Below are 26265 nucleotides of genomic sequence, written 5' to 3'. Positions count from 1 at the left end.
CTATGTATAAACTAAAATCCAACATGTTCAAAGAGTAGCATAAATTAAAAGTATGGAATAAGCTGTTAAATACATTTAGGTTTATCTTGAAACCACCATTTTCTTTCAAGATGTACAGTATACTCACAAACACAAAGCAGCAGCTCCAAAAAACATCATCCTCCACCATTCCAGCTTTTATGGGCATGCCTGAATTCAAAGGATTCTGCGGAAAAAGGAAACTTGAATCTTTAGGGAAAAAAACATTGATTATATAAGGACACTATTACAAATTCATATGGATTCAGAAAGAAAGGGAGTTGCTTATTGTAATTACATGACAGACTTTTAAGAAAACTAAGAAAATTAGTTGATATGCCAAATTCTGTTATATATCAGCTGTTTGGAAAGAGAAACTTTGATTTCAATCCACTGTTATCCTATCTCTAAATAATAATGGTACATCAAAAGTCTGATATAGTCTATGGCTTATTTGAGGAGCAAAATTCTACAAGAAATTAATTAGATGATGAGAGTCATAATTACAAGTTAAGTTTTATAGTCACATATTTTCTTCCTGAGTTACTGAGCGTATGACATATACAGAGAAAATGTGCACCAATAAAACATGTATGAGATGCTTTTTCATGCTTTCCCAAATCAATCCTAAATGATTCAAATTATGTATGATTTCTTAGAACATGCCTTTCATGCTGGTTACCGTTCATTTACTTGAGAAAGGCAAAGAAGTCCCATCTAAGACAGTTCTGCCCTTTTAAAATGTTTATTTGTGAATATTCTTATTGCTGATAGTACATACTCTATATTTGTCCTTTTGCCAGTATTTTTTTTCTGGAGTTATTTCCTGTCTCCCAGTCTACATAGAGATTGTCTTGCACTTCTTTGTGGGACTAATACTGTTCTACACACAGTTTACTTGCATGGATTGTCAATGGCAACACAGTGTCTGCTGCACCTTGAAGTAAGTCATTGCTCTTCATTAGTGTTTTGACAATCACATCTAGAAGATGACAGAGAGCTTTTATCATGGTCCCTTTCTTGCCTTGGAAAAAGTCCTTTAGAGGTCCACCCACCTGGCCTCATTCCTATGCTACCTGCCCTGGAACAGTGTTTCAGTCTTGAAATAAAACACTTTGCATTAAATTATTTGCTTAAAACACACATGACATGTGTGGGTGGACACACTTGGAGCCACAACTGCAAGATGAGATTAGACCTAACTCCATGGAAACTATCAAGATTGATTTCAAAGGAGTGTTGCAAGAGGCAAAAGTTTGCTTTTCTAATGTAGGAAAATCAGAACAAAATTCATCCTTGCAATGAGGCTTACTCCATAAACACTTATTGAGACTGAGGTGGCCTTCTTGTAATTAATTTCTTGATGTCCTTTTCGCAATCAAGTGTCTCTCATATAAGTTGGATAGATTATAAACACAGCATTTATACATTGTAAGTGACAAAATAATCTATGACACTACCTGAGTAACAGTGAAACTGAAGGATTAACCTGCTCCATATTTTTTTTTGGTGAATACATCATGGGCATGAAATTTAAGCACAGCACGTAAGCCCTTTGCACAGCACATAAGCACACACACAGCTGTAGTCCAGCTCACTGCTCAATCATCGTGATAGATTCCTGAAGTTCAGCTTGGGCTCCTCCCTCTCCCTGCTGGAGGACGTGGTTCCCCCTTATCAACTAAAAAACTGTCTTGGCTGGCATGAAAGGGCACACAGCAATAGGAAGGACTATTTCTGGAAAGAGTAGGAAGCCAGATTCCTCTGAGTGGCACAGCTCATCCAGCCAAGGCAACACCAATCTGCCATCTTTTGCAATGGGATTGAACAAAAAAATTCTTTCCTACCTCTCTGGCAGTACCTTTTACCCTGATAAGAGCAGCTGCATATCACCTGTTATCAGGAGAGTGATTGCTGGGCAGGAGACATGTGTTATTGCTTCCTGGTTTTAAGTTTTAATTTTCACCTGCTGTGGAGAGATAAAATGAATTCCAGTTTAGCTTGACAATCCTGCCTACACAGATGTGGTGTTAGAATACCACTGTGGTCTTCAGCTAGGTGACTGTTTTAGATGACTACAGTGATTATCAAAAGTACTGGGTTTAGTTTCCCCCTACTTTAATCTGCATCAGATTTGGCAAATAGTTTCACCTGTCTTTTTTACCCTAGAAAAATAAAGCTGGAGGAGGGAAGGAAAAGGCTTGTGCCTCCTTTGATGCAATACCTAGCACTTGAATCATACAGAACGTGGGAGCTGTACAGCCAAGACCTTCCTCTTCATGAAATTATCTGAATTGAAATTTTTAATTTCCTACCTAGACTAATCCTCTAACTGCTATGTCATATTTTTTTTCTGGCTGAGGTACCCAGTCCCTGCTCCTGTCACTGGTGTATTTTGTGTATGTAAGTAAACATCCAGGGTGGAGAGGCACCTCCGAGGGCAGGGCACAGTGAAGGGTAGGAGGAGCTCAAGGTCATCACCCTGTGGGTGTCCAGCTGCACACTCATCTTTGTGTGGCTCTTGCCTCCCTGGGAAAGGGAGGCAAGAGCCAGTGCCTCTCCTTCTCTGTCATCCTTCTTGCTATCCCTTTGCTCCTTTGGCAGAGGTAAAAAGCCATGAAGACCAGAAGTAAGGAGGTTGTGCCTCGCAGGGTTGGGCTCTGACTGTCTCATACGCATTTCATGTGAGGGGGAATGGAAGAGTTACAGCAAAAGAAACTGAGGGAGATTCAGCTCCAAATATCCTGTCTCATGAGAGTGGAGGACCCCTACAAATTTAACCCAGGTTCTTACATCTCAGTGAGTGAAGCAGCATGACCATGGAGCTGTTCAGCAGGGGGAACACCCAGCTCCAAATTTCTGTGAGCTGAGTGCTTTGATTCCTCTTGTTTTAGATACTTCTATATAAAATAAGCAATTCCTTGGCAAAAGAAACAACTTAGTCAAATTGGGACTTCTCCAGTTTTTCTTTTCATCATGAAAAAATAAAAAAGGAACTATTTTGGGTCAGTCTAAACAAATTTAATTTACTTTTTCTATCTGGCAACTGATAAAAAATATTGCATGGTTCGAGTTCCACTGATATCACTCAACAATTTTTATAAATGTAGCAATGAATTTGCGCTTTTTCTAGAGTCAGTAAAGAAAAAAAATCCCTAGGATACAAAAATATACCTAGATGATTACTCTGTTAGTACCACCTGTGTCAGTCAAATTAGGCCATCTGCAATATCTCTGTAACCTACAATTTCTAAACTGACATCCAGCTACACCTATGCCACTCCTTTGCTTCAGGTAGCATTAGATAGGATTAGGTGAAGAAGGAATTGAGTTTTCAAGTTTAATTAAAATACTGTTGATGGTGACCAGGAAGATGAACTTTGAAGCTATTGGTAAAGAGATTTAGGTGCTCAGTTTGGGGCAGCGGTGCCCTGGCTTTCAAGCTCCTGAAGAGAAAATTGCCTCAGGTTCCTCATGGTAGTGAACCTGTGAGCTGCTTTCCCTAGGAGGCTCCCATCCTCTCTTTTCTCTGGAGGTCCTGTCTTCTCAGTCTGGTGCTTTACATCTTTAATAAGATCAATAATCTTTCTCGGTTTTAGCAGCTTCATGAATTCTGATTAAGCTCTGGGACAGTGGATGTGCATTAAGAATAATAGGCAAGAAGAAGACTTTAGTGCCTAGTCCAAGAGGCATGATAGTTTCTTCTTTAGGCAAACTGTTATTGATTTAATCTTGGGCTTTCTCAGCATGGACCCTGTAAATAAAGTGCTAGTATGCACTACACTTACTGTTCATCTCCTCTTCCCTGCAGATCAATTCTTTCTGTGGAAGACTTACTTTAATTGTTCCATGACTACTAATGTGTTTAATTAAGGCTCATGTGGTTAAGTCTTCAATGAGAAAATTAGATGTGCTTACAAGAATTAATATAGTAAGAAATCACAAAGCTACAGTCAGGAACAAAAAATTGGAATGGTCTCTAGCACTGCTTTTCAACCAAACACCAGAGTGTGAGCTTCTGCACGTCATTAAAATTCAATTAAGTATTTTGGGGAAAAAAAGCCTGGCATTGAAAGGATGTATCATCTGACCACAGGAAGCTGTGCTGACAAAAATTCATAAAGTGGAAATTGGAAACCCATACTCTGAAGCTTTCCTCTATTAACAGTTTAACGTCCAACTGTGTAATATATAATTTATGAGAATTCTCTAATGTGATCTAGCCTTGCAATTTATTATTCTTATTTAGGAAGAAGTGAAGACCAAACTATTCTCTCTGACTTCTGAAGCCATTTTAAAATAATTTTAAAAATACACATCTCATGGTAGTTTTCCAAAGACCCCACTTTGCAAAACCCAATTTTCAGTTCTCAGTAGTGGGTTTATTTGGGCTCAGTTCTTGGCTATCATTTTCCTTTTGAAGACAGGGAAGTTTTCAGGTAATTAGATATTTGAGGTGGAGAATGATTTGATTTTGCAGAAACTTAGATTGAATTATATTGTTGCTTCACTGTTTTTTATGAAACTGTCATCTAACTGCAGTTCTGGAATGACTCCTATTGTCAACTTTTGAGATTTCATGTAGCCAAAAATATCAACAAATCTTATTTCCATATGCTGAGTGTTTTGTTTTCTATAGTCCTGTATATAGTTTGTGTTCTAAAAATGGATTTTTTGATTGCTTATAGTCTTATATCTAAGCATCTTGATTTAAGAACTTTATGGGGTTTGTGTATTTAAGTGCTTTCATTTCTGCTACTTTTCTGAAATGGACTATGTGGAAGAATATTCTTTGTAAATTCCTTTTTTTTTTTTTAGTATCTACTACTAGTTGTAAGTCCCGACTCCATTAGGAGCCGCAAGAGATACAATACATGCCAAAAATACCTACAGTGGAACAAGGATAAAAAAATCATGAACATGCTTTATTTGGGAAGGAATCTGTGCCTTTTAAGAAATAGAAAAGGAGAGTGGCCAGAGAGTATTAAAATATTGACTAGGCTAAGAGACAGTACCTCACTATCTGAAAATATGCAGGAATGCAAGAAGGAGCAGTCGATGAGCCCTGTGGTAGCTGCCTTGGAAAAGGTGACCATGTCCTTCAAAGCAGTTACCTCTGCAGTTAGATTGGAAAGCAGATATCCACAGCCTTGGGGAATAGCTGGCAGCAGGATAAATATTCCACTATGATGAAGCTAGGCGAAATGGAATCCAGAAACAGGGAAACTAAAAGTAAATGGAAAAGGGTCTGATAAGGAAAAGTGAAAGTGCGTGGCGACTAATAGAGATTTTTTTTCCCAAGTTATTTCAATCAAGGTGCAAAACCTTCCTTAACTAATTTCTATTTGCATTTTAAAGTAGTTAGACAGCTTCTACTCAAAGTATCTAGAAGAGGACTAATCTGCTTCTGGTCAGTTCAAAGATGACATAGAAGAGTATTCAAAACTTATTTGTCAAAAAAGTAAACTCCACTGAAATTTACTTTACACTTTTCCCCACTGCTGCTCCAAGACCTGTCCCAGACTGCTGTAACAAAAAAATAGAGATGGTGGTGTGGGGGAACTCAATTTTAGGGTACTCAGTATTATGGTGTAGGTATTTTATGTTGCCTTTTTTTAAAATAATAATAACAATTAACACTTCTGTTGATTGTCTGGGTCTTTCATATGGTAAGAATCAAAAAACGTATTAAAAACTCAACTGTACAAGCCCGAGTACTTAACACTACTTTAAAGTTGCATTAGAAGAGAAAGACTCTATGACTCTTGGGCTGGTGGTATTCTTATAGATCCTAGTATGACAAGAGGTGGGAAGTGCTAGGAAGGTCTCTAACACCATGGGCAAAGAACAGGACCTATATCTGACCAGCACACCATTAATTTCAGTGGACTTGTACTTGCAAGAACTCATTTTATGGTGTGTGAGCACAACTTTGCTTTTTTATCTCTAATTCCATACACAGAGACAAAACAACTTCACTAGTTATGCCATGGTGCAAAGTAAAGGAAATTTCTCTCTTTGTCCTTTGTAAAGATTTTGGTGTTTCCAGCTTAATCTAGCTTGTGCTGCTTCCCATGTACAACAAGGTTTAATTACATAGAAACCAAGATGAAACTGGAAGAGCCCAGTAACTATGGAGATTAGAGATCAATAATATAAGACTATTTGTTTATAAATTATCCATAGCCTGCATACACTTTTGTAAAATGTAAATGGGCAGCATGCTTAGTTATTTTTTTCTAAAATCAAATGTGATTATGCTTTCTGCAGGTGACCACTCCTCATTAATAATGTTATTTTCAAATTGTTTGACACAGTTTGGGTTAGGGGAGATGACTGTTTAGAGGAGAAATATAAAGCTCCTTCAATATAGAAGCCATATAAATATAGGAGTCATATAAATCTACATATATCCATATGGGAACCCTATAAAGCTACATCTGAAGGCTGTATAGTGAAAAGTGCTTCTTCTTTGGACCTTAGTAGGCACTACCAGGCTGTGTCATATCTCATGGTGTAATTAGGAAAACGTTCTGAAAGCAGTAGCAGACACAAAATTCACATTCCTAATTATTTTTTCAGTTAAAACATCCTCTTCATGAAGCTCACAAATGGAGGCAGTTATAATTTAAAGGCTGTCTTAGACAGTGATGGTGAAGAACCTGGAAGAGATTTCAAAACTTTAAAGTTTCTTTTCCTGTTGGACAGCTAAAACACTTTTTGACTAAACACTGTTTATCTTCCTCCCTGCTTTTAAAGAAGCAACTAATCAGTTTTACTGAGAGTATTTTCCACTGGTAAGTCAATAGTCATCAAAATTTAAACTCTTCACATGCTTGACTATTCTGGTAACTTTTGACTTGTAAGGAAAAGAATTACTTGTCATTAAAATAGCTTTCCATGTTTTGTTCTAGTTTGTTTTCAAAATTACTTTGCCAAAAATGAATATTAAATGTGGAAAAGACATTTTACATTATTTTACAGTTTTAAGTAGTGCAAACCCAGAAGTGACCTGTTTTATGTTTCATTTGATGATGAAATTCTTTTCTTCCAATTTGGAATAGTAATTTAAAAAAAAATTCAAAACATGCAACATCTATCTCCACAATACTTACATGTGTAAAAGGCAAAGTACAGAGAAATGAGAGCAATTTCAGAATAATTTATTGTAGTGTTTCAGTATATCCAGAGAGCAAATGTAGGAAACTAGATAATATTCATGCATAGAAGTATGGTTATCTTGGTCTGCATCAAGCAGCTAAGAGGATAACTGATTTTATGACAAATCCCACTTTTGTAGCAATTACATAATTATTATATAATTGCCATAAGAAATGCCAAGTTTATGATTTCACAAGAATATTCAGCATCTCCTCAGCTTGAGTCTAACAGCTAACCAGGTGTACATGTTAGCATTTCAACATGGGACTCTGTCTCTAGAAAATTCCAGCTTACTGTGTTTCCATTTGAATCACAGACCCATCACAGAGCATGCAAGCTGGTTTCCCATTGAAGGAAACTAAACCAGAATATGTGCTGTGGAATCCAGGGGACATTCAGTCTGTAGGTTAAGAGCAACACCAGTCTAAACTAGAAATATGTGTAAGACCAAGTCTTAAGTCTTCAGCCTTGGTTTTTTTACTCTACAGATCCACTCCTCTTGGCCAGCAGTACTTGCTGCAGTATGGAGATGACTAATGAGAAGCATTATTTCTCTGAGTAGTAAGAAAGCATAGTACCCTGAGTGGCATCTTAAGTTGATGTCCATTTAAGAAGATGGACAGAGCTCAGGATATTCTGAAAACCTCCCATCCTCCACAGTGCCAACCACCCTGTATGAATTTCAAACCCAGCTGTTCCATTACTCACTGCTTCCACCACATCCCATACTCAGCAGGTTAAGAAACTGCCATTACATTGTGTCTACGCTGAGACAGCTCACATGCTACCTTAGTAAGCAGCAGTTTGATTTTAAGTTGGCTCTGCTGGATCTCAAAGTGCCTAAAGGCATTGGTCCCATCAGGCTGTGAATGTTTGCCCAAGTCCCTTTGGCCAAGAAGCGGTACTTTCACCACATGCAGGGATTGCACTAGTCTGCCTCAGGCATGGAGGGACTTGCAGTGTTGCTGTGGTGAACCCAAGCATGTAGAACTTGTTTTCCCATACCATTAAGCTTATTTCATCCTTCACTCTGAGAAATGCCTGGAAACATTTGTTTTCCAATGGTATTTGACTATGAAAAGACTGTACTCATATAATCTTTCTCAGGGTTTTTTTCTTAAAACCTTCAGTTCATTATAACCAGCCTCTAAAGGTAGAACATATCGCCTGCTTCAAATGGAGGAGGAAGGCTAGAATTTAACTCGGAGGATCAAGATCCCCTCATTGAAAGCCATAAGCCTGCTGCTGAATGTGAACTTTGGGAAGGGATGCTCTGGGATGCAGAAGGTTGTGTCCTGAAGGCCTCGACCTCTGATGGTCCAGGTAGGATTTGCTGAAATGCAGCACAGCTCCTCCTCTACATGCACACACTTCTTCCAAAAGAAGGCAAAATCAGGGAAAAAAATAGCAGATGCCACAACCTCATCTTGATGTGCACCAGAATACAATGTGAGTGTGTATCCAAGACAAGAAGTAAGTCTTTTTGACGCCTGAATTAAATGTATAATTACTAGCAACTGTGAAGTAGGAGTCTGTATCCATGAGAAGCAGAGTTCAGGTCCAGCAGGAGCTTGGAAATGGGAACAACAACCAGTCATGGGAGCAAAATTTTGCCTTTGTAATCAAAAAAAGCTCCTGGCTTCCAGTTGATCTCCTTGCTTCCACTGAGATCAGCAAAGCCTCTGTCTCCAGGATCAGCAGGTGAACCCAGCGAGGGGCTGCAGGCCCCAGTCCGTGGCAGCGAAGCAGGCAATTAGAACGTGCTGGCCCACAAAGCACAGCTCCTACATCAGCTGCCTCTTAGGAACCCTACTGGCAGCAACAGCCGCTTTGCTGAGCTTCTGGAAATACTCCAGATGCAGACTGTTCTACCCCAAAGCAGCAGAACTCCCAAGTTATGCTTAGCATTGCAGTCTTAATGCTCTTTTAGATTAGGATGAAATGGCTTTAATTGTCTAGATTTGAAAATCAACCTTAGGACAACATGAATCCAGCTCTTGCCCCCGAATGCATCATATTGGCTCAAACTGCCACCCCACTTGGGCTATCAGCAGCACTGGGGTTCAGCTGCCCCAGCAGCCCAATAGTTGAAACTATTGTGTTAAAGGTACAGATGACTGTACCAGAAAATTCTGATATTTGCTAAGAGCGGAGAAAAGGTGAGATGGAGTTGCCTGAAAGTGGAGATGAGATGCAATTGTAGGGCGTGCACTGTTGACTGGAACAAACAAGATGCAGACAGACTCTTTGGCAGGCAGTGCACACACAAAGCACATTTTTAAGAAGCATGGAAGGCAGCCATGTTCTAATAGACTTTCTCCTTATCCTTTTTTAAATCTTACTTCAAAGAAGAGGTCAGCACAATTCCTTTTGCCCAAGCCTTGTTCTTGGAAATGTCTAAGTCATTTAGACTAAAAAAAAAAGAGTAGGAAAATGTAGACTACAGAAAAAGAGCTGGGCATGATCCCCTATCAGGAGGGATCACTGTTCTTGACCAGATTCTGCCAGCAACTTCATTATAAGGATTTTTTCCACATTTGACACTTGAAGTCAATAATGAGGAGAGGGAGAGAGAAGATGAGTGAAGAGAAGGCAGTAATGAAAATAATAAAAGATGTGATGCCTCCATTATCTGTCTTTAAATTACAAGAAAAAGATAGTAATGTCTTTTCACACTGTCAGTATTGACATTTTAAAAAAGCTTTAAAGCATACAACCAGGTTTTGTAGTTAAGATGGGAAAACATTTTAAATAGGAAATGTGAATTTAATCCCGTCAATTAAATATAAAATATTTAAATACTTAACCTGATTGCTGCCAACTGCAATTTCCTATAATAAGGAATTATGAGGATAAAGAACAGTTTTAAAGGCACATGGTTCACATGAAACCAGCAAAGATCCTGGTCTGGAAACCACCTTTTCTGTGTCTGTAGCCTCTTCCCCCCTTCACACAAATTAAAATGGGGAAAATGTCAAGTAGTATTTTTTTATGTCATTTAAAAAAAAAATCTTTTCTTCATATAGACTGTCTGTTAACTGTGTTATTAACAGCAGATATGGCAAAATGACAGAGATTTTCAGGCTGTGGAGTCACATGAAGCATCTGACATCTCATTTAAAGTACATAAGAAAATTTTCTGGAGCAACTGAAGACCAATCTCACTCAATTTAGAATTCACACTTTGTGATTAATCACCTTATATATCAATCTGTATCTACATATAAACACACATACATAATATGTATCCACATTCCCTGTATGTTCCTTTTACATCACTTTTTCTATAAACTTTAGGACAAATCCTGTTCTTAGTTATGATGGTGTAAAGTATAACTTTGCTGAAATACGGGTTCATGCAAAAATCTCTTTTTCCTTTCACAACTGCTTTTTTTGTCTGTGCATAATATATTGCTGTGCTGAGGACAATATGTAGGCACCAACTGGCAACTGAGCAGTTATGTGAACTCACAAGGCTGTTTTCTCACACATTTGGAAAAAGCAGCAGATTGAAAGGCTCTGCTTGCTGGCCTACAACTAAACACTGTATTCTGAATTCCACCTCTATCCATTTGAGGATGGGGTCATTATAAATTAACGTCCTCTACATCTCTCTTCTGTGAACTGCAGTTCAATTCATGAGTAAAACCATGTCTACAGAATAAGTTTTATTTTTATCTCACTTTTTTCTTAAATGCTGCATATTCTAATTTCCTCCTCCTCCTCCCTCCTCCAAGGCTGGCAACAGACCAGCTCTTTCATTATATTTGGAGCAAAAGAAACAGCCCACTGAAATTTCCCAAGACCACATTGTCAGGTCTTAAACACTTTGAACAAATAAAAATACTTATTTAAAAATATATTAATTCCTATTTGTAATACAGCCTTCCACTGCTAATGACAGGTCTGATCTCTGCAGACCTAATTCACTGGGAGAGAAGCAGGAGAAGAAAGCTGAGACAGATAACTTCATCCTGTTCCAGGCATGTTGCTGGAGCTGTCTCTGGCAGCAGCTGGCTCCCTGCATAGACAGCCAAAGGAAGAGAGGACAAGCCAGAGGGTTATTCTCATCTTAACACTGGACAAAGAGCTCCTCTTTCCCTTCTCTCCTCCCAGCAGATGGAAACTAGGATGACTGGGATTGTAATTAAGCACATCAGCATGGAGGAAGCAGAGAAGAGAGAAGATTTGTGTCTGAGAAATTCCCCGCTCAGACTTTCTGGCCTGAGCCAGCATACCATCGGGCACTTAGGAAAGGCACCTATAAGGCCAGGTTGGATGTATCTGGGACAAAAGGCACAAGGGAGGAAATTCTCAGATAAGAATCATCCCTCTTCTCTGTTTACCTCAAATTTCATCATCTTAATAATGTAATAAACACTATGGAAGAGGCTTTCTCTAGGTCAGAGGAGTTTAAGATCAATAGATATATACAAGGGGAAAAGGTAACAGAGCAAGCCAAGTGTTACTGAATTACTGTGCTCTCAAAAACATTTCTGTCAACTAACACCAACTAGACCCTCACTATTTTTTAAAAATAAGAGCACAATGGCAAACAGCCACCTCTTCCCCTCCTCCCCCGCAATGAAATGCACAGGATATTCTAATTTCCAACATCGTCAGTGCTGTATGTTAAATCTCACTGTGGGGGTGCCTTCTCTCATTTTCTATCACTGACAATGCCTACACTGATCCAGTTTGCTGGATAGTTTTGCACAGATTACCTGTTCTGATACCGTCCTAAAAGAGAGTGGACTGTTTTCTTGGAGGCTGACAAATTACTGGGTCTTGATCTCCAGACTACAGTGATATATCAGAAGTGAATGGTGTTTCAAAGGATAACTTTTTCAGTATTATCTTCATAGTTTGTTTCTTTGGAAAAGCAGAATATTAGTTTGTGTATGAGCCAAAATAACTCTTTGAAGCAAGATGAGGCAGTAGGTGCCAGAAAGGCCTTGTTCCATTAATTACAATTTGTCTAAAAAACACAATATCCTACTTGCAGATTTCCAAGTAAGATTTTATCCTTTACTTGAATTAGCTCATCTGTGTAAGAAGGGTGTACTAGGTGGCTTTTATTCTTCCCAACTAACAATTACTTTTATATGGGAGAAGATAATCTTTGTACAGCTAAATTGCTGTTGCCAAGGACACAGTGGGAACACTTTTTCTTCTCTGTGCCATGAAGACAAGACTATATAAACCAACCTAATACCAAAACCTGATTTTTTGAGACACTGTGCATGTATTCTTATAAATAGCCAGAGACTTCCATTGCTAAAGGACATCCTTGCAGAGCAAGTCTCATCTGATTTCTTTTTGATGTGAACAGATCAGTCTTGAGATGACTTCTAGCAGAGAGCTTTTAGCATTATGTCTGAAATCTCCCCTTTTGGTTTAGGCAGGGTGAATGGCACAGGGTGAATGGTATATCCTAATACTGGCAGAACACCAGAAGATGAATTTGCTCAGGTTAAAAAAAGGCAAGCTGTTTTCCAAGAAGACAGAGTAGGACTTCAGCACCACCTTGCGTGCTTAGAGAAGTCATGTCGGGAGTCTGTCATGACAAGGCTGGTCATGGAGGAGATAGGAGTGCAAGTCAGTCAAGTCTGTACTGCTATTACCTACAGGTTATCTATTTACAACATCCTTTCCTTTAAGGACTACCACCCTGGAGATGCCTGTCTGTCAGGATATGCCCCATGCCAGAAACCATCTGTCCAGTCCCAGCTGGATGGAGCAGAGTACCTCCCAGGAGGCATTGAACTGGTGTTTCTAAAATAGGACACAGCTTTCATCTGAAGAAGAGACAGCTATTGAAGGTGGTGGTGAAGAAGGTTAGTTTGAGAAGACTCAGAAGTCTTAAATATGAAGGTGAACAGTTTGGGACAAAACATGGTATTGTGGAAAATGACTTTATTCTCTGAGTTTCTCTCAGATTTGCATAAGTCAACAGCTAGAACAACAGTCTGCTATACAAAATTTCCTATGGGATTAACTGCATCATGAAATAATTTAGCTAGCTATCATCTAAGTAAAGAAAAACACATCAACCATCTTTGTTCATTCACTCACTCTATTTTTTGAGCTGCCCTAAGATTTAAAATGTCTCCATTTAATTTATAATATTAAGATTCAAGGTAAATCTTAATATTGATTTCTACTGTAAAGCATTTGAGATATCTACAGCAAAACACTACATTTCCATTTCTCAATCAACAGCCTCTTGTTCAGTGCCATTTAAAACCAGATATCAACTTCCAGTTTTGAAGCAGGTATTTTAATTTGATCATTGTGTAAATGCATATACTGCAAACTACATGTGGTAAAAACTAAGTAATTTTTAATCCCTCTATTAATCCAGTATTGATTGCCAATATGACACCTTCCTACTTTGTCTGCCCCCAAAACACAAGTTAAATTACAACATGGGTTGAACTACATTAAAAAATAGAGAACGTTAACCCTGTGTGTCCAATTTTAGCCAAAATTATACTATGACTGTTATATAATATCTGCAAGTACCGTAATAGTACTTGCAATAGAATCTGGCAGTCCTTTGGGGGATAAATTTAATGCATATGTTTTATTCCACCCTATCAAGGAGACAGAGAAGTGGACATGTTTTTTTATTCGAGAGACAATTGAAGGAGAACTAGCCAAACTACAGAATACATAAAAATCAAATAATAACAACAAAAAGACTCTTTGAATCAATTGGTAAGATAAATATTAGGTCTTTGACATAAGCCCTATTTAAACACTACAGACAACATTGGAGTTACAGGAATCTAAAAACATCTCTGAGAGCAGAATAAGTGCAACACATGAACCAGTAGTTTCAAAAAACAGCTGAAAAAGGAAATTACACTACAGATCCCAAAACATCACATGTTGCTTTATTTTCTTAAATAAAACTCTTCATAAAAAGGCTGACACACTGGTCAGACTAAAGTTCTAACAAGTATCAATTGCTTTAAATAAGCAATTTTCTTCTCACTGTGATGGGCTATTTCACCTGATTCTTTGTTTTCTGAGCCCATCTGCTTCTTTTGCAGTGGGATTTAGATGGATGCCCAAAGCTGACCTCCCAGAACAGTTACATGAACATTCGGATGCAAGTGACTACTCTAACCATAATGCTGATAGCACAAAGAGTTGGATGAAAGATGTATATAATTGAGGCTCATCTTTTTTTGTTTGTTTGTTTGCTTGTGAGCAGTTTCTTTCATGTTCTGTTATTGAAGTACATGTGTCAACTGACTTGAGAGGATAACCTTGTAAATTAGATCTTTGATCTCAAGAGTTTGTTTTATCCTTGCAGCGAGGAAAAATGAATTGAACTGGCTGGCAGAAATAAACCCTCTCTTGTCTTTGGTCTACAGCCACTGCATCCTTCTGGGGTCACCGTAACTTCCACTTCCATGACTAGATACTCTCTTTTGCTACAGAATTAAAAAAAGGCTTCTTCAACATCACATCATAACCTGCTGAAAGCTTTACAACTTCTGGTTTATTTTATGAACCATGCAGCTGACTCAGACTTTTGCTTCTGCAGAAGGGATGCATTTGACAAAACATGGAGCTGCGATACAGCAAAGCTATTCAAGGTACTCTGATACTGCATTAGAAAATAAACTTTAATGGAATATTCACTGACTGTTTTTTGGAGTAAAACACAGTTTAGAAAGGCTACTGCATGGAAGACTGCAGACTAAAAAGAAGTATCTGCTCTGAAATGTTGAAAAGAGTATGTGATCCATGGTTACTCTCCCATTACTTATGTCAATGTATAGAGGCATTTAGCATAAGGGATTGTTTTGCTGTCTACTACATGTACATAAAAAAGGCTATGGGGAATAATACTAATTTATGTCCTGATTCAGATCACCAGTATTATAGTGTCATCATGTTCTTACCATCTGCACTTCATTTAGTTTCCATATTTTCATTACAGCCAATCTGTGCTCCTACAGAAATAATGTTCAATCAAAACTGCTTTACATGTCCTTCCTCCCTCCCCTTCCTTAGACTGATGTAATTAACTATGTGTTTTTGCTTCTATACTACTAAAAGAAGTCATGAACACAAAAGAACCTTGCTATTTCATAGTAGGTAGATACCTGTAAAAATAATAATTTTTAATGGCCTCAGAATAAGTGCAGGTAGAATAGGCAGAATTAGTCAAGAAAAACTCTCCATTAATATGCTTCAGAAAAAAAAGTTTAAAGTGTTATTTTTTTAAGACTTCCACTGAATGCTTAAAACCATTTATACATGGAGGAAAAAAATTCTCTGCACAGAGTTGTCTTACAACAGACTGCATCCACAGAGGTCAAAGTAGTGCTTTGGATCTTACTCCTCCTTAGATCACTCAGCTCACCTGGCAGCATGTGCTGTAGAATTAGACCAGTCTTACTGATGAGCATCATGTAGCGTAAATAAAAACTTCATGTACCTGTACATAGAATCTAAAATGTATGCTGAAGAACTAAACAGACAGTGAGATGCCATACCTAGAAGATCAAATTTACTTCTTACAATCTTGGTATCTGAAAATACTGAAATTCTGTATTGACAAAAATCTGTTTCTTTCTATAGGAAGTAACGCTTCCAAGTTAACTGACTGACAACAAAACAGGAACAAGGGAGTGAGTTTTCTCTCCTTCCAGTAAGCACAATTACTTACACATCTTCTGGAGAGCTGTGGTGCAGACAGAAGGACAGCTAAGAAAGTGCCTGTGGGAACTCATCTCTCAGAAGATGGACGTTTGAAAAAAGAGGTAGTTCTCTACATCTCGGAGAGTCAGAAAACATAAATATCTAACTGGTAAAGAAAGAACATGATCTCAATGGAGGCTACAGGGAGATCTAATTTTGCTTACTTTAAGGAATTTGACATATTGATGGGAAGAAATCAGGCCTAAAATACCTGCATTCTAACAGCAAGCTTGTTATAAAACACCAAACTTAATGCTGATGAAGAGTCGCAGCATAGCAAGTGGGCTGAATGAACTGAACCTGGCTTGCTAAACATTTGTCTTCCTACAGCACCACACAGGAGTCTATCTTTGGATTTTTAGGATATTCTGCCTCTTTCTTGCTGTACAGACAGTCTTTGCCTTAGAAAATGGATCTGGTTAATCTGGAATTGCCCTGTCAACAGTAAAAGAGCTGTAGGTACTTACGAAGGGAAGGACTTACCCCCAGGAGTTGCACTTCTGGTTCCTCTCCATAATCACTCGACTGAGCAGAGAAAACACAAAGCAAGATGAATTATAGTGTCATAACAAAAGGGCGGTTGTGGGGAGGAGGGCAGTTTCTCAAGCTCAAGTTTTATGCTGTTGTTCAGAACAACTTGTTCATCTTGCTCAGAAGGCTGTTTTAGTGCTTTTGTGAACATAACAGGTTCTCCAGCTAAAAATGCAAAAAACAGTGTGTTGAGATACTGAAATTGCTGTGGTGAATATGCTTTTTGCCTTTTTCCTCTAGTTGCTTTAGGATCAAAATCTCTCCTGTCTGATCACACAGGTGTATATTTGCTGGCTATCAATTCAGGTTTTGGATCATACTTTACAGAAAAGGGCAGAACTGGATCTATAACCACTGCCTTGACTGATCTGCCAGACATAGCATTGTCTGTTCCATTTCTGAGTTTGTCACTGGGGAGTTCTCTGTAGGGACCAGCTCCCCGTCAGCCTTCTGTCAGGCTGCTCTGGATGCAATTATTCTTTGATTTACCTTTGAACATGTGGCCTTCACTCCCCTTTTTCTACATTTCAAATTACACTTTTCCAGAGCCTGCATTTACAACTTTTCCAGAAGAAACAAGAAGTGTCTTTTTAGGTTTAATTTATTAGAAAGATCCATAAGGAAGCTATCACACAACACAGAGTACATATTTTGCAAGGAAAATACAGAGAATGGCAAATGAAGCTCAAAAACTCGCATGAACTAAACTCTAAATAAACTATTTAACAAAAGAATGCAGGCCTAGTAATATGCACACTAATGGCAGTAGCAAAGCTCCTATTTACAGCACTTCACTGGCACAGGAACACACCTCAGTCTTTCATTATTCATTCTGAAGTTGGCACTCTGTTGTAATTCTGATGTTAATGACATTAGCTATTAAATATCTTTCTCTTCTGTCCAAAAAATTTACACATATATGCATAACACAACAGAACCAGTTCTATTCAAGTTCTGATTACTATATATAGAATATACAGAAAGGAGAGCATTTACTATTTTGATATTGATTTTATTTTAATAGCTTTTAAGTATTTTTTAATTAACTATATTCCTTCATCAGTAGTGAGAGGTTTGAATGACAATACATAGAACCATCCAGTGTCTGTTGGTAGTGACAGATACACATATATTCACATATTTGCTACACAATTATCAGCGGATGATGTCAAACGTGTCTTAGACAAGCAATTCACATCTTTTACGAACTGAGATGCTTTGAAATCTTTCATTTTTTGATGATTTTGGGCCATCTTCATGTTATTAGTGGACAAATAGTAGTAGCCATAAATCTTACCAATTTATAACAGTTTAAATGTATTTTTTTCTTATCCCAGCAGGAAGAAATTCACCTTCGCTATCTGGATGCCATAAGACTTCAGTCGACTTTTAGAAATGATCTCAAGCAAGGGAGATGTTTGAGTCGCAGCTCTTGCTAAAGAGAGGGCAGTCAGGAGACACATTCCCAGTACCCGTGCTCATTACTAGTACTTTTACTAGGTGTAAATTTTACCCTTAATGGAAGAGGCTTAAGAATGAAGGCCAAATTTTAAACTACCATCCACATTTCTCATCATGGTGAATACAACTTCCTCCTTACCCTCCTCTGCCTCTCTTTTTATTTTGAAAGGATACTTGTGAGTGTAACAGAGCTCAAATCTGACATGATGTAAGTACTTTAGATATATTGTCTAACTTTAGGCAAAAAATGAATGCAAAAAATTACATGCCAAGTCAGCTAGCAAAGAAAGAACAAGTATTGTGAGTTTATTTGGCTTTCAACAGTGCTTTACAGTTCTGCTTCTAGACCAGCTGAGCTGCAGAAACATTTCAGATTCCAAATGGACAACTTGAATAGAAACATGCTAATTGCAGATCAATTTTTTAATTATTAGATATAAAGTAATAATTAAATTTAGTGCTTCAGGTATACATTAACTACAAAATTACGCACACAAGACAGTTCTGAAAAACTTCATAAAATCAACTGTTCCTTCTAAGAAGCTTTAGTAGTTCCCACTTTCCAGCCATACTATCCTCAAAGCAGTATCATGGATGTCACCTAAGCCATTGCAAGTCACCAGCACAGCAAACAGAATCCATCAGATCAAAGTGTGATATATTTTATTAGGGCACTGATTTTTAAAATGACACTGAAAAGATTTTCAAATTGAATTTCCAAGTTCAAGTTCCCATGAAATCTGAATGGTCACAGCTGTAGTAAACAATACAGCTGAAATCACATAATAACTCTCACACATAAAAAATAACTCACTGTTATTTAGCATTTTTTATTGAAGTGCAGCACAGATACTCTCCCTGAAACGATACATCCAAAATATTTAAGAACATAGATGTCAAAAATATTAAATACATACATTTAAAAAGATCTAAACCATGAATACTTAACAATCTAAGACATATTCACAATGTAATTTCTTCATTATTTACAGTATTTATCTCAAATACTGTAAGAGGATGCAAGTCTGAAAATATATGTATTTTAAGCTACCACAGAGCATAGAAAATATAAGAAAATATTCACTACCATTTGGCAAAATATAAATATTGTACCCCAAGACAGAAAACAAATGTACTTCTTTGTGTGCCACAGATCATTCTTCATCACAAATCGTTACACCAGAGAGCTGTTGCTCATGGAACAGCAACTCTGGTGTTAGTGGGGAAAAACATGCGCAAAGCTTGTGAGCAGGGACACAGCAGTCTGTGAGAAGGCATGTTTAGGTACTTAGAAGTTTAATTTAGTTGGATAAGAAACAATGTAATGTTTTCCTGTTGTTAAACATTGCCATCTGTATCTCTGGCACACAAATTAAAAAAAGAAGGGTGTGACCATTAAAAGTACGTGTCCTGAGATTTCCTTCTTCAAGGGGCAAAGAGGTTAAAATGGAAAAGCTGATCTGTATATAAATCAGGAACACATGTGGTAATGAGAACAAACAGCAGCCAACAGGCAGGCAGGGAGGACTTCTCCAGGCAGACACAAAATGAGATGGACAAAATACCATCTATTGGAAAAGGAAAGGAAGCAACTGATGTTCATTTTTCAATTGGTAAGTTTAACCAATTCTATTAAGTATTTGTGATTATTTAAGGACTAATAATTAGCTGTTGAGTTTTAAAATTTGGTTTCACTGAAAAGCTGTCTGTCCAGTACTGCAGAGCAGCATTGCTTTAGTGTTAATATTGGTTTCTGTGTGTACAAAATCAGAGGTTATCTTAACATGTGTAACAGCATCTATGTGTAACAAACAGTGCAGACGTGTAGACTTCCTCTTAAAATTATGAAATGTTTGTGTCTGCAGCCTACCTACTGGAAGTAGATACCAACAGCCAGTCTCCTAATTAGGCTTAAACAATTTTACTTGATTTCTTTCGAGATAAACAGAATATTTACATAGTAAGTTACATTTCATTTAAAGCTAAGAAATATATCACAGTTGTCAATAATAACCCATTTGATACACCAGTGGCAGGCCCCCAAAATATTAAGTCGATTAAAGTAAGTCTTTATCTTCACTTTAAGAATTATTCCTTGACAGAGGCAAAAAAAATTAAAGAAAACATTATGGATCACAAAGCACTGAATTTTCAAGGGTAAAGTCATACCAAAACCTTGATAAATTATCATTGATGTCGTAGGTAAGCAGTCGGTCAGGAACGTCACTATGGGTGCCCTGTACTGCTAACACGTGTGGTGCAAGGGCAAAGGGGACGTCGCTCAGGAGGTCTGACATGAAAGGGCTGCCTTCCAAATTTTGACTCCTTTGATTTCCCACCTCTGCACTTGATACAGTCAACTGTGATCTCTAAGGAGAACAGAACAGACATTTAGACACTACAAATCAGGCAGCTACAGCTTTGTACTTAGAACCACAATGACCTACTAATAAAGTGAAACAAAACAAACAAAAAATAAATAAAAGCAGGTTCAGAGTTCAGGTAGATCTAAAACAGCAGTTCTCAATACACGTTCATAAAATTCTTTGGCTCAGGGTGACCTGAATTAAGGCTAACAATAGATCTTTTGGAATGATTACTGAGATACTTCCTAATGTTACTCTGCATTTGTGAAACCCATAAGGCCGGTGGACTTTTTGTCATTATGTTCAGTCTTGTTTAGAGGAAGCTACTTTATATAATTCCTTTCATAACTGATGAAGCTCCATCTTTTGTTCCTCCTGCACCTTTTGAGAAGTTGTCCAACAAAGGCAGGATTTTCATGATAAAAACATTTCTATCCCAGTAATTTCAAAATATTAATGATCTTGCTTTTCAATTTGAAATAGAATTGCACAACTGGCTGATGAAGTCCATTATATATGGCAATGTATACATTGCCAAGTATATTCTTTATAGAAAAACACATTTAAAACAAACAAACAAAAAAAACAACAGCAACATTTGAACCAAAACAAATAATGAAATAAAGAAATCCTGCCATACAGAAAAAGTCAAACCAATTTACAGAAAATGCCAGCTGATAGTATGCTGCACCTAATAGACTTGTAAGCTTATACATTGACCTACCAATATGACCTTATTACATGTTTATCCTAAACCTTTTACCATGTTAAAAACAAAGAGAAGACTAGTTACTCTGCCTTTAGAAATCAAATCTAATTTGTTTTACTATTTATAGCAATATGATGCTATACAGACCAATAGCTCTTGCATCAGGCACCTTTAATGATGCTCCTGACCAATAATGGGCTCTGAGCAACCTGGTCTAGTGAAAGGTGTCCCTGCCCATGGCAGAGGGGCTGGAACTAGATGATCTTTAAGATCCCTTATAACCCAAACCCTTGTATGATTTTATGATCTCTATGAGTAAGATGTTGGTTATAAGGACTTCTATTTTATATCAGCAAACATACAGAAACGTTCAGTAATTTGTTCAAAAGTGCTTAACAAGACATGTCAAAGCCACAAACAGAGACATCGATTTCTGATTGCAGTCTTGATTTCTTTCTTTCAACCTTCCATACTCAATACACAGCCAGAAAAATCCAAAGCTTACACTATTATTAGGGAAGGGAGTGCACTGAAAACTTTAAATACTAATTTGGTGTTCAACAGATCATAAGAGTTAAATGGATCTAGTTGTATGGAGGTTGCTTTCATCCTAAATTATTCTATGATTTTTAGAGGAGTTGTGCTGCTCAACATCTGACCTACACTGGAGTTGAATATCAGATCATGGATGTTACAGACAACCTGAAGTGGTGGTTGTTTGATGGAAGGACAGTTTGGGTGGTGGGATGGCAGTGGGTGCTGTGTTTTCTAGCCTGGAGTATGTAGCACAGCTAAGTGTTTAGCCAGGGAAAAGACACTCCACCTCCTTCCCAAAGACTGGATTTGACTTGAACACAACCTGAGTATTAGTCATTCCTTTCACAACCCAACATTTCATCCAGTAGGACAGATAAAGCAATGCTAAAGCTTCTATTAATCTGCCAGCAATGAAACAGACACCCTTGCCAATCTAAGTGTGTTCAGAGCCAGTACTTGTTTTGGGTGATGGAGGAAGCACCCTCCTCCATAATCTGCTGGGACAGAAGGGGTTAGTGGTGCTGCACGCTCTGAAATGGCCACTCCTTCGGAAGCTTTTGTTCATACTCACAATGACTTGAAACCTAAAGCGTAAGATAAACTTTCCAAGATCAGTTACTATCATGTCACAGAATAATAATGTAAAAAAAAAAAATTGGAAGGTTAAGAAGTTTATTAGAAAGAATGACTGCTGCATATAACTGCTAACCTTACTGTTTATGATCCAATAAAAACAGAGGAGCAATATTCTCTGAGCTAGTGTAATACCAGCATGCCTGTCCTACGTAATTCCTACAGCTACAGTTTACAGATATTTCTTCTTCTTTGTTTTCCCTTGCTTTCCTTTTCTCAGTTCTTTATACTTAGGAATAGCTACCAGCACTTCATAAAGCTACATGCAGCAGCAGAGGCAAGAGTTGATAAAGAAGATTTCTTTTGGCTTTCTTTACTGATTCTGGTATCTTTAGTGGTCATGGAAAATAGGAAAACTAGCAAGTAAGTCAGGAAGATAGCCTGCATAGTTCTACTACTCCAGCTTTCAAAGCTTTAAGCAGAAAAACCAAGGGTAACAGCACCATAAGCGTGTAAATTCAGGAAAAACTCTAAAACCTCTTGTAGTTTTCTTTTTCAATGAGCCCAGTTATCTCCAAAATGAGGATGAGAAGACTTTAAAAGAGATATTAGTTTCTATACCTGCTCATTGATAACACTTAGAGGGAAATACTCCTTCTTGTCAGGGCCAAATAGGCTCAAGGTATGCAAGACAACAAAATTCATAAGCATCTTCTGCTATAGATATATTCTATTCCTAAGAGCACTGCCAAATACACAGAACACTTATTTATCTGAAAGAATCACCACAACACTTCAATTAAGTACTTAAATTTGCAGCTGCTGTAAACTTGAAAACTTCCCTAATTGCTACTCTGCACGAATTTGCCATATTCCCTCTTGAAAGAAATAACCTGTGTATCATTCCTTGAGGTGCTGGTATTTGCTTGTATCACATAATTCCTATACTCTGTGGGGGAGGCAGAAAGCCCAAAAAGAAAAACAGGGTTGCATATAAGAATCTATTAAATATGATCTTCAAAGACCCTTCTGCCTCCACTCCTGCATTCCAGTGAAAAATGATCCCTCACTCACTGTCCTATCTCTTCCCATTACTCAGATGATACTCAGAAATCACTAGAATCTAATGTTTAGTTTGATTGTCAAATTATACTTTTATGAACACATGTTTATATCTTAATTGTCCCACAAGCCAGATAAACGCGATTTATGATGTGAATTGGACTATCACATGCAAAATTAACTTCAAAGAGAGGAAAAAAATTCAAAGAGAGTACAAAGCATCTTGTATCTTCTCTTTTTTTTCTATAGAAACCTTACTTTTGTTAGAATGGTGCTAAATGGACAGCCGCAGAAATTAAAACCCTTTCAGTACAGAGCAGATACCATGTATTGATTGAGCAAGAACCAGCTTTTCTTACTCCCAAGTCCCACTCAATATTTGAAAGCAAGACTGCAGTAAGGCAGGAGGAGTTACATTAGAATTATTTTACTCTTAAAGCACCATTTTACCACACTCAATCTCTGCATACTGTCAGTGAGGTTCTTAATAGTCTATAGATTCTGATACTATTTGAATAGTCAAAACAGTATCATAAACAAAGCCTGAAATAGCTGAGTGCAACACAGTACAGATAAGCCAAGAACAAAGAAAAGTGTCAGGTAAGTATAACAAATGGCATAAGCTGATCTTAGATCCAATGGTCTTTGGGTCTCGGTTTACCCAACCCATCATGAGAAGGTCTTGAGCCTGATGTGACAAGATCCATTACAGCGTAAATGGAAAAGGAGTCAAGATTTCCTATTTCAGTTTCACACATAAACCACTACTGTCTCTTCCATGAAATTTGCTATTTTTCATTATCTTGAAAAGTTCACATTCACCTTTTAGTTTTTAACAAGTCACATATATTATATTTATTGGACTGATATGCCAATGAATTATGCAATGGGAAAAATACAAAACCTGGGGAAGACTATTTATTAGTCCAGTGTGGAAAACCCAAACATGGTAGAAAAACACTGGCCAAAGTTAGCCTGGAACGTTAATTGAAGGTAGAAAAACACTGGCCAAAGTTAGCCTGGAACGTTAATTGAAGGTAAGTTGCTGCAAAACTCATTGTGGTGCCTGTCCCTTTATGTAGTGTTACAGTGTTACAGCATATATTATACTATCTATTAGGTATCTATATACAAAGAAAAGAGTTCCAGTCCTGAAGAATTCAGGCTGCAAGAAGTTAATTTTTCAGTTCTGCCTAGAGCAGTCATTGCAGGCAGTAATGACTCTTAGCCCTTTGCTATGCAGGGCTATTTGTGAGCACTCCTGCAGTAATATTTAGATATTGGCTTCATGTGCAAGATTCTATCAAACAAGACATATTTTTGTGCTTCAAAGCCATAAAGGAATCCTTTAAATGAACTAAGATATTTCATTTATATGCTGGAGAATCCACAGGAGAGAAGAAACCTTGATGAAGTCAACCTTATCAACAGGATTTCATAGAGCCTGTGGTAAAGTAATGAAGAACTGGACATTCCAGGAGACGACATCAGTCACTCCTTGGTGCTGAGGTCACCCAAGCTGGTTTCAGTGCAAACACCAGCACAAAGCAATGTGATGCAACCAAAGTCAAGGTTATGAAATGGCTTATGCTTTCATCCATGCTTTCTTCAAGCATATATAGAACTGCAAGTCCTAAAGAATTTGATATCCTACATTAGTCACACTGGTTTCTACTTAAATGTCTAACAAATATCCTGAATACAATCCATTCAGAGCATATTATCTGGACATTAGCTAAACTAAGCATTGCCAAATGCTATGATACACAATCTTGTTATCAGAAATATTAATTGAACTGACCAAGTAGATCCACCGATTCACATTTCACCAAACACCAGGGACTCAAAAAAAATCAGATAAAACTACATAAGGTATGGCAATAAAATTTAATTCAAATAATTTATTTCAAATAAGCAAAGTGTCTTCTTCAGTCTTGGTTTACAATCCAAAAGAACAGGGATAAAAGAAACACCATGTAAAATATATATGGTAGCTGGCCACCAGATACTAATTGCATTCTGACAGCAAGGGAGTTAAATGCTACTTTGAAATTAACAAAGTATAGAATTATCCCCTAAATAAAGTTATTCCTTTTTTCTCTTTTAGAAAGATGTTTCTCAGCTGTCTTTAAAAAACACCTAATTCACTGCATGTCTTTGTATTAACCATAAACTCTGCCAAGTCTCGTAAATAACAAATGCATAGTTTACAATGTACTCAGATGCTGGATTTACAGTGCTCTGAAAGATCAAAGATTATTATCATCCAAACCCATTGAACAAGGTTTTCTGTAAAGAAGAGATTAATAAAAGGGTGGTCTCTTTTCCAGAAACAGGCCCATTTTTCTTTAAAAAACAGCCTTGAGAAAAAAACCAGTACCTTCAGTATTCCAGAATATTTAGTAAATATCCAGCAATATCATAATTATGACAGAGACCTGCCATGCTACTGGTGATGCAGAATTATTATGCTTAGTTCAGGAAATGTCATGGTATTACAGGAAATATTGTATCATGAGGTATCTCAGAATTTATTTAACAGTATGCAGTAATTTTTGATGCATCTGGAATTGGAAATTGTCCTATAGGATTGTTCTTCCAATTATGCTTCAGTTGATGCTTTTCACTGGACCTTCTTAGAAAATCTCTAGGAATTGCAGAGTGAGTATCTCCATTGATGACAATGAATCACTTTTCAAATAAGAACGGTAATTGCAAAAACAGAGGGGAAAGCAAGAACTACTCACAAGGTTTGTACTCAAAAATTTAAGCTAGGAGAAGAAAATCACAGAATCATTCAGGTTAGAAAAGACCTCCAAGATGATCGAGTCCAGCCTTTGACTGATCATGTTGTCAACTATACCATGGCACCAAGTGCCACATCCAATTGTTTCTTGAACATCTGCAATGCCTATCACCCTTTCTGTGAAGAAATTCCTTCTGATGTCCAAACAGGATCAGTAAAACCCTTGCTGGAGGTCGGAAAAGTGCATGACATGATAGGTTTGAAGTGTCACAAAAAACCCAACCCAAAACATTAACAGTAAAAGATGGCAACATACCAATAATTATGTGACCCACATCCCTACCAAACTGTAAGAAGGGAACAAACCCACCTGGCAAGCA

At 37.5% G+C, this 26265-nt stretch overlaps 1 protein-coding gene and 1 long non-coding RNA gene across 5 annotated transcripts in view; one reads left to right on the top strand and one right to left on the bottom strand.

Annotated features, from left to right (window-relative positions):
- The window catches only part of LOC139674444 (uncharacterized), a 33651-nt gene extending 13407 nt beyond the window's left edge, over positions 1 to 20244 (top strand). For 2 of the 4 annotated variants that reach the window (XR_011698291.1, XR_011698292.1), the window contains exons 2-5: positions 12841 to 13016; positions 14631 to 14789; positions 15781 to 15962; positions 17769 to 20244. This is a non-coding gene — a long non-coding RNA (uncharacterized lncRNA). The remainder of the gene's footprint in view (positions 1 to 12840; positions 13017 to 14630; positions 14790 to 15780; positions 15963 to 17768) is intronic. The other 2 variants (XR_011698293.1, XR_011698294.1) reach the window with 1 other exon arrangement.
- Positions 18703 to 26265, bottom strand: part of UMAD1 (UBAP1-MVB12-associated (UMA) domain containing 1) — a 77138-nt gene continuing 69575 nt past the window's right edge. Inside the window, exon 4 of the mRNA XM_071560777.1 lies at positions 18703 to 20261. Within this exon, the coding sequence (XP_071416878.1) occupies positions 20019 to 20261 (243 nt within the window). The 3' untranslated portion in view covers positions 18703 to 20018. The remainder of the gene's footprint in view (positions 20262 to 26265) is intronic.

The sequence above is a fragment of the Pithys albifrons genome, chromosome 7 (assembly GCF_047495875.1).
Source record: "Pithys albifrons albifrons isolate INPA30051 chromosome 7, PitAlb_v1, whole genome shotgun sequence".
NCBI classification, from domain to species: Eukaryota; Metazoa; Chordata; class Aves; order Passeriformes; family Thamnophilidae; genus Pithys; species Pithys albifrons.
This window is presented reverse-complemented; position numbering and strand designations above follow the sequence as displayed.